Source organism: Melanotaenia boesemani, chromosome 10 (assembly GCF_017639745.1).
Source record: "Melanotaenia boesemani isolate fMelBoe1 chromosome 10, fMelBoe1.pri, whole genome shotgun sequence".
NCBI classification, from domain to species: domain Eukaryota; kingdom Metazoa; phylum Chordata; class Actinopteri; order Atheriniformes; family Melanotaeniidae; genus Melanotaenia; species Melanotaenia boesemani.
The window spans coordinates 21,487,775-21,500,390 of NC_055691.1; the positions used below are offsets into that span (position 1 = coordinate 21,487,775).

The window sequence follows — 12,616 nt, forward strand, 5'->3', positions numbered from 1 at the left end:
GTGGGGAGTGGTTATTGTCCCTTATGACGTCATAACGTACACGCTTTCAAACAAGCTCATTTCAGCGCTTACTTCCCTAGAGGTGGAGCAGGGGGGAGAGAGAGCGCCTGAAAGAGTTTCACACTTACGGGTCTCCTACACATGCGGGGGGACCAGTATGACTGTTCCAAAACCATTAAAAAGTGAATTTTGCATAATATGGGACCTTTAAAGTACCTATTAGCAACCACTGTAATGTAAATGTATTGAAACAATCACTGTAAGTAAGAATACGAATTTTCCTTGTGAGAAAAATCAGCTGGGATGACTCCCAGTCAGATTCTTAGAAAGTTGCAGGAATCTCACTAGCCCCTGCTGCAAAATCCAACATGGCTGCCCCAACATATAGTGAAAGCTGTAGTAATAAAATGCTCATTAAGACTAAGTTTGGTCTTATTAGATAGTACATGTAATACTGTAGAGTCTCTATCTCTATTCGAAAAAAAAAAAAGCTTGTATTTGTTTGTGTTGCTAGAATTTGCTAGCTTGGACAGTTGGTACAACAATGAGAAAATTCTACTGGTTTTCCAACTTCTGGCTGGAAAACAGTCAACCTGGCTGTGAAATTCCCAGATCCAACGTTTGAGGTAAATGGATTGCAGCATTACCTCAAGTAAAAAGCTGTCAGAATGCTCTGTTTGGAAAAACTGGGAGAAGGGCTGACAGAGAAGCTAAGCTAGCCGCAACTCAGAATGGATTGAGTGAATCATAGAATCCCAATTTTGTGAAAGTGGTGCACTGTCACCCAATGATTGGGTAATGCCAATGTGCACTACTGACGCAATGAACACGTTGTTCGGTGGATAAAACATAAGACCAGTGTTAATACAAGTCTAAGCACAAGTAAAGCAAAGTAACTATACAGTGGTTGTTCAAAGCACTTGTTTTAGATGGCAAAAAGGCTCCTTTTTTGTCTGTTTTGAGCTGCTGCTAACTTTGCTCCTCCATCAGCTTATGAACACTGATTGCTGTATGTAGGACCATTCATAAGGACCTTATACAACCACCTTTTAATAAGACATAGGACAAGAAGACTGTTAAGGATGTAAAGTCTGTCACACTGCCTCCATAGCTTGTTATTTACCATGGCTTTCTCCTTTTATTTCTCTTTTTCGTGGTGGTTTTCTCTTGGTTGGAAACGTTTTCCAATATCAAGAGTTGGTAACATCTGTGGACTTGGCTGATAATAGACACAAGGTTAGCAAAAAAAAAAGATAAAATATACTTGAAAGAGAGCGTGGGGGGGGGGGGGGGGGGGGGGGGGGGGGACATGGACCATTTTATTTTACTCTGCAATCTGCTCATGAATACCAAGAAATGTCAATATCACTGTGGAAAGAAATACAGTAACAATGGATTCTTTGTCTCTTGCATCAGTTGCTTGTGTTTTTCATCTTTTTTTTCCTAGAAATGCAAGGTCAAGGTCCTCCACTTCTCTTGAGTTTTTCCATAATTCTCTCTTTTCAAGTGGGGGCAGGCTGGCTGCTATGACAGATTAGAAAAGCAGCTGTGTAACATTTAGCAGGAAAAAGGAATTAAACAAGGATGTTCTGTGTCAAAGGCCACTACTTGAAAACTTCATAATTGTTATGCTGTTTATGTGTTTCAAGTTCTATAATCAAAAGTGAGCTTTATTCAGTTCTGTTTATGTGATTGTTTCCTTTTTCCTCTATAATTTCATGTAGTGCTGGTTTGCTGGATGTTTGAGTGTAACATAATTATGGAAAACAGGCTAGCAAGAATGTTTACACAAACAGAAAAATGTTGCTGTTTTGTCATTTAATTTTTACGTGTGGTTACAATTCCTGAGTGGTGTTGACTTAAAAAGGAAGCTGTGTTGAAGGCAGTGTATATGCCTCGTCAAACAGCTGTTTTTTTTCTTTTTTTTTTCATGTTTAAGCATGGAATGTAGGATATGCTGTCTTATTTTCACCAGAAAGAAGTTTAACTTCAGGTCTTGCAGCTGATAAAGACAAAAAGTTATTTGCACATCCTGCAATCTGTTGCATATAAATCCACTTGGCACCTCTATATTGCACTTAAATTTGCATTTGCATAGACATTTATTAAAATTTGAGATATGATTTTGAGCATCTTATAAGATTACATTTGATATATAAATGTTCTGACTTTGCAGAGTTTGGGTGGGTACTTTCGTCTGATGGATAAAAGATCTATGACTCTTGACATTCTTCTGCCCCATGACGCCACTCTTACCAGCTGTTCCCATGTTGATAACATGTGTTGTTTTGACTTCTGTCCTTTGAAAGCTCCCTGCAAAACAAGATCATTAACAAATCCTTAATATTCTGTGGCATCTTATCCTTTTTCTGTCATCACAATCATTATTTTCAGCACCAGACAACACACTGACAAAGATAAACCAAAAGAAAGGGCACTATCTTAAAGTACATTTAGTTCCCAATGATTACAAATAAGAACTTTGCTTGACATTTTTTTATCTTTTTGTTTTATGAACATGGTCAGCCATTCAGTGAAGTTACATTTGTTCAAAGATGCTGTATCTCACAGCATTGACAACATGGAGCCCAGGCTATAATTCTACACTCTCCTCCCACAGTTTACACTTGCAAGTTTGTTCTTGCTCTGGGTCAGCGCTGAACTCTTTTTAAGACTATGTGACTGTGGTTACCATATGCTTGGTATTACCGTCTGCCTGTATTGTGAGTGTGCTGCAGTGTGATTAGATTTTGACCTTGACTTCATAATTTTACAAGCAGTCTTACCACTAAATAATGGCAATACACCATTCAGACTTGATGATTTTTTTTTTTTTTTTTTTTTTTTTGATGATTTTTTTTAAATACCACATATATTAAACTATAAGCAGAATTTGTTTAATAGCAAAATTCATGTCAATACTGCATTGGGGTGGCTAAAAACCATTAGTGATATCTCGGTACCCAGGCAGATAAACCTGATCTAATGACAAATGTTCCAGTTTCTTAATCTAGCTTTTAAAATGGAACCTTTATCTCACTCTGTTACTTACATCAAAACCACCTTAATTTTTTATTCATCATCATGCCAACATCCCACGTGTCCATACCTGCTTCATTTTTAAATGTCTCCCTAGTGTTTACTTCATCACCAGTACTTACAGGCATGAAGTAGGGAATGATAAGAGGCGCTAAACCACAAGGCATTATGCTAGCAATCACAATTTTCTGCTTCACTGCCATTTTAATTCCTTACTTTCTTACAGCAAATGTTAAGGGTTAAGCTTAATATACATAATTAGGTCTATATGCTAGAAAACAAATCATCAAACAGTTATAAAATCCATAGGGTTAACTTCTCGACAGGATATTTTAGGCTTTGTGTTGAGACTTGGTTGAAATAGTTAACTTAAACCAGCTGTTTGGTTAACCTTTTGGAATATACATTTCTTTCTCAGTGAGACACTGCTTCCAGGTTGATTTAGCATATACTCAAACAGCAGTGGAGTTTCTCTTGAATCCTTAACAGATTCCGTTTGTCATCGTGGCCTACCTGTAGTGTGTGACGCAGTGGGTGGGATCATCTTGAAGTATCTGCCTGCCGGTTCTAAACAAAGACATCAATGCACAAAAAAAGCATCTGATATCTGTGTTATTATTCAGTTAGAATTTATTAGAATGTATTAATTTGCTCAAATCTAGTGAGAAACAAGCATCTGTTTTCAAAACTCTCCAAGATTCATGGCTTCATTCCACAGAAAAAGCATGAATTTGCTCTGCATGGTTAAGCTCTCAGTTATGTAATCTGTGCTGCATGTTTGTGACACACATTTGGAAATATATCAATCACACCATCAGTTAAAGTTTTGTTCTTCATGACAGAAAATTTGCTTCACAAAGGCTGTTTTGCTTGGCTGATTTTCAACTGCCAAATCTAAAGCAACTGAGTCATTCCGTTCTATAGTAATCCACATTATGCCTGGATTAAGATGGATTATGCTGGATTTAACCCACTTAATCATGTGAAATTAATTGCCGCAACAACGTGGGAGGGCAAATCCGTCTCAAGCAAGTTTCATTTCCCATGTGACTTATTGATATATGTGTTTTTCTCAAGGAGGTTTTTTCTCTTTCAACTTCATGTGACTAACAATGTTTCCTCGCTCTCTTCAAAGCAACACATTTTCAAAGCAGAAACCTATGAAATCTAAATAAGTACAGTTTTTCCAAAATATCCCTTATAATATAATGTATGCCTTCTTAGAATCAGGCTTCAACTCGCTCTCAAGACAGATAAACTCCCATATCAATTTTTTTATAGTACAGGACCAGTATATGACATTAACTTGTCAAACTTGTAGCTGTTGAATGTTAAGTCGAGCTGCCCTACCTGTAAAACGCCACAGCTGTAGATCGGGAGAGCTGAGGTCCCTGAGTCCTTGCCCTTGTCTTGCTCTCTGAGATGAAGCCTTCCTCTGGTCCCACGGGCTGTGCCAGCTCTCTGTTTCTTGTGTTACCAGCCCTGATTAACTAATGAATGACAGATGAGGTTGGCAGTTTAGCGGGAGGAGCACATCTCCATACAGTGTCTTTTCTCCCACCATTAAACTGCAGATACAGTTCAGCTGGGGGAAGCGTAGCCCGTATGGCTGTGATTTTCTTTCTTCCTCCCTTTTTTTCTCTCCTTCTTTTTTGCCTCCTGCTTTTACAGCAGTGGGGAGGGGCTAGGCCCCCCCCCCCCCCCCCCCCCCCCCCCCCACTCTCCCACCTAAAACGTGTTTGCCTGGAGTTCTGTTATCATTTTTGTGAGTGAGTGAGTGAGTGAGTGAGTGAGTGAGTGAGTGAGTGAGTGAGTGAGTGAGTGAGTGAATCTGCCATGCTCAGGGCTAGTCACTGCAGCTCTTGCTTCAGCTTTGATGTGCTCCGTCAGCTGAGCCAGCCCTGTTTTTAAAATGCCTCGATAATTACAATGTGTGTGATGCGTGTGTGTGCAGTGCTAACCACTGCTCGCACTGACAAGAAAAGGCAGGAGGAGGCTCTGTTTGAAGAGGTACTCAAACTTGAACAGCAGATTTAGCTTTTTGAGCTTTTACAACTTGGACAGTGAAGGACTGAAATTCTCATTTTTTTATATTCTATAGGTAATTCATAATGTGGTCAGCACCATGAGCCGACAAACGCTTATAGTGTTATGTAATATGCTGAGATTGTAATTAGAGGACAATGCAACATTATGTTCATTATCTGGACTGGAAAATACGCAAAGACAAAATGCAACTCTCATCATTTTGTGTATTTGATTCCAGCACCCTCTTTCTGGATTGGCTTTGAATAGGGTCGCTCACTCGCCAAGCAGAAACAGGCACCCTAATTGCTGTCCGGCCTCACAGGGACCAAAGTTTCTAGAATAATTTCATCATCAGAGCTGTCATCAGGGTGTCTGGTTTTTATTCATTATGTTTTCTTCTCCCCTTTCCTGAGGTATTTCTAGGTTAACTTATTAATACCAGATGATTGTCTCATTATACGTCCGTGGTTCTCTCCACGTCCTTCCCACTCCTTCTCTTGGCCCGTCATTCACAGCAGCCCTTAAAATCAGTTCCTCTGTTTACAGGTTAAATAGCTGCATTCCATCCGTGTGTGAGATGTTTGACAAAAGCTTTTGGCAAAATCCGTTAAGGTTATTTAGTTTAATTTGTTTGCAGTGTGGTCAGTTGGCCGTGACATACTACATGGAAGCTGTTTAGGTGCACTTGATGCTCTTTCATTGGCTTTACATTCTGTATATGTAGGGTTTAGAGCAGTGTGTAGATTGTTTTTGGAAGAGAAAATAATTTGATTTACTGTATGCAGGTGAGATTTCTGGTTAATGGCGGTTTTGTTATAGACTTTTTAAAGATTCCCAACAAAGTGTTTAAACAGTGATCTGGTTCTACTGTGTGCTAAATATTAGACAAAACACCACAAGAACACAAAATGCAATTTCAAAAACACCATTTTTAAAACAAACAAAGAAAAAAGTAAATATTGTAGAATGCACATTTATTAAAACAGACATGTTTTTTTCAGAAAGCACAACATGAAAACAAAATTTTATTTTAAAAAGGGCAAAAAGAAAGCTACAAAGGCAACATTTAAAAACCACAATATAATACAACAAACATAAAACAATTATTTTTTAAAAAATATGTTTTTTGCTCTTTTATTTTTCAATTTTATTTTTATTTTATCAAACAAGTTTTGATTGTTATACTCTACTTTGTTGATTGTCTGCTGTAACACTGTGTGGTATTTGTTTTTCTTTTACTGAATGTAAAATTTATTTAGGTTTTTTTTGTCTGTTTTGTATTTTTTTAGAAATAAAAAAAAACATTCTGGGATAAGATTATGACATTTTTGTGCTTTAATCATACTTTTCTTCTTAGAAATGGCGCTTTTATAACCATGACTATTACTAGTGCTAACACAGGAGTATAAACTAAGCTTTGCTAAGAAATCTTTTTTTCTTGTTAACCCCCCTCTTCCTCCTGTACTCTTCCATATTCCAGTGTTCGGTGAGCTGTGGTCGGGGCATCAAACAGCGGGAGCTAGCCTGTGTTTATCAGAACCAAACCAAAATAGAGGAGGCTCACTGCAGTCATCTGACCCGGCCGCGGACGCAGAAGGCCTGTCGGGCTCGAGGATGTCCCACTTGGAAAGCCAACAGGTGGCGGGAGGTATGTTTGTTTTTCTTGCTGTCTCCTCTGGCTCTGATAACAATCCAAGCCCAAACTATCAGCACTGTAGCCTAGCAACAGAGATGCAAGTACAAACACAGCAGAAAGCTTCCCAGGGGATTGGACAGAGCACCTGTCCAATCACAACTAAGTTTACTCTCATTCAAGAGTAATGTGTCATTTCCTCAAGCATAAACTAAACACAGCAGATGGAATTTGCAAAACTGTTTATATAGTGTACTTGACATTTATATTTCAGGTGTGATAGTGAGGCAAAATGCCAGAAAAATCCCAGTGTTTTAGAGAGATCAACAGTTTCCTGCAGAGCAAGCTCCTTTTGGAAAGCGTTTTTATAAGGCCACACACTGACCACAGATATTCTATCATACAAGCTTTCTTAGTGAAATAAGATCAACATGGAGATCCAGACATGCAGCTAATGCAGCTCAGTGTAGCCTCCCTTTTAGACTCAGACATGATGTGAGGTATAACACATACAACTCCGAGACTATATACCCCCTAAAAACCAACCCATAGGTTGTCTGTTAATGTTTGTTTCTTATTAGTTAAAAAATGTAAACAGATTAATTTATTAATCCTGACTGGGAAATTTGGCTCTGTATTTAAACAACCTCTGGATGTACTAGATAGCAGTGCTAAGTTTCAGTGCCCGGGGAGCAGTTGGGAGGGATTAAGGGTGATTACACTATAGTGATTATGTGAGAATTTATATGTGAAGTATCAAAATGGCATTGAATATGGTGACGATACAAAGTATGTGTTTTTTTTTTTTTTCAACCTTACCGTTATGATTTGTAGTCTTGACTAAGTAGTTTGTGTTTCCAATCTTAAGAAAGTCATGTTTATGCCTAAACCAAGCCATGAAGTGGCAAAGTATCACTGAAATGCATTCATTAAGGAAATGCTGTTTGTAAGAACAATGTCTTTTAGTCTTAACTAGATCATGATCTAGCTTAAACAACTAGTTCTGATAACCTCTCTATGCTACTTAAACCCAGGTGATTATTTTAGTGTTTTAGTAAAGCATTCTTTTATTGACAGAATACCATCCAGCTGTGAAAAAAAAATAACTGTACCCGAACACGGTGCCAGTTCAAATGATGTCCCCATGGGTGGTGTTATGAACTATCCATCAAATTCATTTTGATTAAGCACCTATTGAAAACAGCAGTTTGTGGGCATCTTGGACACTGACTAGGCAAATTTTGGTTATTTTGAGTGTGTGTTCAGAAATGGACAACAATACTGGATTAGTTTGTTGTGTTTTTTTTCCCCACATTAGACGACATCGATCACTTGGATATTATTTCACTGTATAATGCCTTTACTAAGGGCTCACTGTGGATGTGTGGGTCATCTGGGACAAAAGGTCCATGATGACCTACACATCTGCCTCCCACTGCAGGACTCCAGCCACTCCCCACTCTCTGAGAGTGTCCTCCTCCCCTTTCACTTTTTCATTTTTTGGTGTCTGGAAACAATCATGTAACATCCCGCCACCCCCCTTCAGAATACCACCAGCAACCATGAAATCATAAGTTGGAGCATAAAGACGTTTTTTATATCTTAATATCCATGCATATGACAACTTTGAAACCATAATACCCATGGTTTGAGGGATTTCCAAAGTTACACAACACTCCTACCCACCTCTCACTGAGGGTCTGTAACAGGTGACGTGTTAAAAAAGATTGGGGTGGGGTGATTACATGTTATGCTTTACCCTAATGTGTTTAGCTTAATCTAACTGGACAACCCATTGTCATGCTGAGTGGGATGTGAGGACCCAAATGCAGGACAGAGAGGCAAATGGGTGCAGGAATAAAGGTTTTAATTAAGAATCACAAAAGAATTTACAAGGACGAAACAGAGGAGACATGACAAGGAAAGACGACGGATGATCTGACAAAAACTGACTGAAAGCAGGGGATATATAACTGCAAGACAACTAACAAGATGCAGGTGGAGTGAGTTAATAATTAAAGCCAGGTGAGCTAATGAATATAATGAAATAAAACAGAATGCAACACACCAGGGGGAGGAACTACAAAATAAAACAGGAAAGGGGATTCAGAATGGCAAAACTACAAGAACCCCCACCCCAAAACCACAGCCCATGACATCCACAACCTGTGAAACGGTTTTATGGGTTCTGTTTAGTCCCTCATTACAAAGATATAACTTTAAGAAACATTTTTTTCTTTTCTTTTCTTTTCACATATTTCACTTTTTTAAAGCTACATAAACTAAGTTAATCCCATCCACATCTATTAATCAGTAAACCATAGCTTTATGCTGAGATGCACGGTGCAGTAGGTGGATACATCTTTTACAGGTCACCAATCCATCAAAGAGACCTAACTTAACCTAACTGCATCACTTTGGGCTGAACGGCCATGGCCAACCAGCAGGGTTCAATCACTAAACTTTCTATGAGGCAAGACATCCCAAAAACTAAATAGCATATGATTTGTAATTTGGGTTAAGTGTTTGGCTCTGCTGACTTAGTCCTATTGTGAAATCATGTAGTATTTTCACAGTTTGACATGTATTGTTTCATGGAGTCCGTCCTCTGTTACAGATGAACTAAGTGCAAGTTTTGTAGGAATGTGGAATCATGTTTCACTCTCTGTAGCGGTCAACAGTGGCTAGAATTGCTTTAACAGCAGGTTCTATTTTCATGCTACGTATGGTTTGAACAAAAGGAATTTTTTGATTTGAACATCAGATTTTTTACGCTGCTTTTTGATCTCTTTCCAAACTCAAGGACTTGACCCTTCGTATCCAGCCACACACTCTGCAGTGATAACTCACAATTGCAGTTATAACAAATCAACGCAAATAGATCTGGAAGTTCTTGGAAATATGATCCAGCTGTACAATGCAAAGATTTTCAGACTGCGTGAAATAGAGGAGGCCTGGTACTGTTCTTTGAGTTTAGGAAGTAAGGCTTACAGAGAAATCAGCCTGATCAGATCAAGCCTTAAAGAGGGCTTCCTGAGCATGCAAGTATGCCTCTCAAAGAACATCAAAGAGATGTTTTAAGATAGACGTCTGTGTGATCCTAGATAAGTGCATTGAGCAGGATCATTGAACAAAGCTGCACATCTCGACATAGAAGGAAGAAGTCAGTGAAACGTTTGAAAAACAAAAGAATAAGCCTTTCCTCTTGATAGTTAAAACTTGGCTTTATGTGCAGTTAAATGCACCATCAATGAATATTGTGACTTAATAAATTATGCTGGCAAATGTTCAATGAACATATTTTGATGACTGACTTTTTTTTGCTAACCAAATTAGTATAATATGAATATTGTAAGAAAATTATGCAAAGTTATTGAAAAAAAACCTAATCAAGACTAACACAGGCTTCATTTTTAATGTTCAGTTCCACTAAAATAACCGTATAACAGAGGCAGCGTCAGTTTGAATTGTAAGCTGGACACTAAACCAAGCAGGGGTTTATTGATGAAGGCCAAGGAAGATTTGGCCACTTAAAAACAACAAAACAAAGAGGAATAAAAAATGACAAATAGTTGAAAAGCAGAGATAGGCCACAGTTTTGGTGTGGTTCATAGACTAAGCAAAGCTCAAGATAAATAATTGTGAAACCGGCGCATTGTCCCTTTCACAATCATCTTTATGACAGATTTGAATCTGGAGTGACATTGAAATAAGCCCTGTACTTATTCTTTTTTATAATCTTGTATGAAACACACAACAAGTATGCCATGCCAACTAAATTTCATATATCTTTTTTTGTGTGTTTTACCAGTGCTCTGTCTCCTGTGGGTCTGGAGTTCAGAGCCGAGACGTTTATTGCAGGTTAAAAGGCAGCGGACGAGTCAGAGAGGATCTGTGTGATTCCCGCACATGCCCTCCTACCGTACAAGCGTGCCAAACAGCTGAGTGCACGCAGTACACCTGGCTTGCAGGTGAATGGGAAGAAGTAAGTACAATTTCTTGTTAATTGTCTTTTTGTGCCATTCTCTTTGTTCAGTGTGAAACTGATGTTTAACCACTGCATTACCATTTGCATCGGCTGAGTTCTGCTGTGTCTCTCCATTAAGTAGACAACCTGCAGGACTACTTAATCTCTTTCCTTTACCATGAGGGCTTGAATGATAACTATCAGTCAGCATATCCCACAATATCAAACCTCAGAACACTGATGGACATCGTTCCTTTTGTCCTACTGAATGTTACTGTTCTGTGTCACGCAATGGGAATTTTTTTCTTTAATGTTCTGTGCTTTGTCTTCAAAAGCATGCATATAAAAGGGTACCATGTAGGGACATAGCACTGTGTTACCCTGCTGGTTTGTTTGGAGCAGATTCCTGGCTCTGTTGCCTCGAGAACTTACAGACCTCCTTTCTTTCAAAGTTTGTCCCTGAAATTTACACCCAGCAGACTTGTTACGAGTTAAATTTTGGATCCACAGCCATATCATTACTTCTAAATGGTCCCATAAAGCAGCGAGAAGCAGCTCAACCTTTTGTCTTTTGTGGTAAATTTGTCGATCCTTGAGCAAGTTGTGGATTTAGTAAAAAATATGTTATGCTGTCAGTTTTCGCCCTCTGTGTACAAGGTTAAAATGATTTAGAAGAGCTTAAGGGTCTAAGCAGTTAATGATGTTATTGCTAGAAGTAAAACAGTTCTCCACCCTTTTTGGTTTGTAGTGTAATGTAACATGTGGAGAAGGCATGAGAAGCAGGAAAGTGGGGTGCATGGACCCAGGCATGGCACCGGCCCTGGATGATTACTGCGAGCCATCGTCCAGACCTTCATCACTACAATCCTGTGAAGAAGTGCCCTGCCGCTACTTGTGGATAACAGGAGAGTGGTCCCAGGTATGAATGAAAGAAGAAACTAGAAGGACATTGAAGAGGCCTACATTAAGGTCAGTCCTCCAACTGTCCTTGAAGGGTATATTTGTGTAGTCTTCCTAAAAGGGAGCCAGGCAGACAGACTTAAACTATATCTAAATAGAGATAAGATACATCTACTTGTTTGTTTTTTACTTTTGGTTTCTTTTCCTCTAGAATATTGATTTTAAATTGGAATCAACAAAAGCAGGCATTTAAGAAGCTGCAAGCAGCTTTGTGTAATTGTGGTGTCAGTAACTGTCAATTTTCATGTACCTGTGTGTGTTTCTTAGTGCTCTGCCAGCTGTGGTGTTGGTTACCAGCAGCGTATTGTCTCCTGCTCTGCGATACCCTCCTCTCACTCTCAGCGCTTGTACTCTCAGTCCTCCTTTGCCAGCAAAAACTGCCCCCAGCCTCAGCCTCCTGTTACCCGGTCATGTCTCCTCAGGGAGTGCCCATACACCACCTACTGGAAAGTTGGCCCATGGAGCAAGGTAAGTCATAAAACACAGTTTTCATGCAGTTGAGAGGTTCTCTCCAGCTAAATTGTTATTCAGAAGTGGGTGAAATTTAAGATATTTGACAATCTTTCTAGGATTAGTCATCCCAGCAAGTTCACCTTAAGGTCAGGCTGCAACACTGAGAGAAAATTTTACAATTAGAAAATGTAAGACAATAAAAGTAAATCTTTTTGAAAGGGTTGCCAGGAGAAATCCTCCTCTGTCTAAGAAGGCAGCACAGCTTAGATTCACAAAGTTGCATCTGAACAAACCACAAGACTTCTGGAACAATGTCTTCCAGACAGAAAAGTAGAAAATAATAAAAAAAAAATGTTAGACTATAGGTGAAAACCAAATGCACAATATAAACGTAAATACCTCAAACCAGCCATCAGGCTTAGTGGTGAGGGGGAGTGATCGCTTGGCCTTGCTTTGCTGCCTCATGGCCTGTACACCTTGCAGTCATTAAGTTAAGCATGAATTGTTCTAGAGACACATATGAAGCCATCTGTCCA

General features: G+C 39.0%; 1 protein-coding gene and 1 long non-coding RNA gene across 3 annotated transcripts in view; one reads left to right on the forward strand and one right to left on the reverse strand.

Moving 5' to 3' along the window:
- The window catches only part of LOC121647811 (A disintegrin and metalloproteinase with thrombospondin motifs 20-like), an 89,750-nt gene that overhangs the window by 70,830 nt on the left and 6,304 nt on the right, over positions 1-12,616 (forward strand). For both annotated transcript variants that reach the window (XM_041997517.1, XM_041997518.1), the window contains 4 exons: positions 6,548-6,715; positions 10,512-10,685; positions 11,416-11,586; positions 11,895-12,095. In XM_041997517.1, coding sequence (XP_041853451.1) covers positions 6,548-6,715; positions 10,512-10,685; positions 11,416-11,586; positions 11,895-12,095 — 714 coding nt within the window. The remainder of the gene's footprint in view (positions 1-6,547; positions 6,716-10,511; positions 10,686-11,415; positions 11,587-11,894; positions 12,096-12,616) is intronic.
- On the reverse strand, positions 1,307-4,655 carry LOC121647812. Its single transcript, XR_006011893.1, has 3 exons — positions 4,390-4,655; positions 3,553-3,606; positions 1,307-2,313 (listed from the first exon to the last, which is right to left on the reverse strand). It is a non-coding gene; the product is annotated as an uncharacterized LOC121647812 (long non-coding RNA).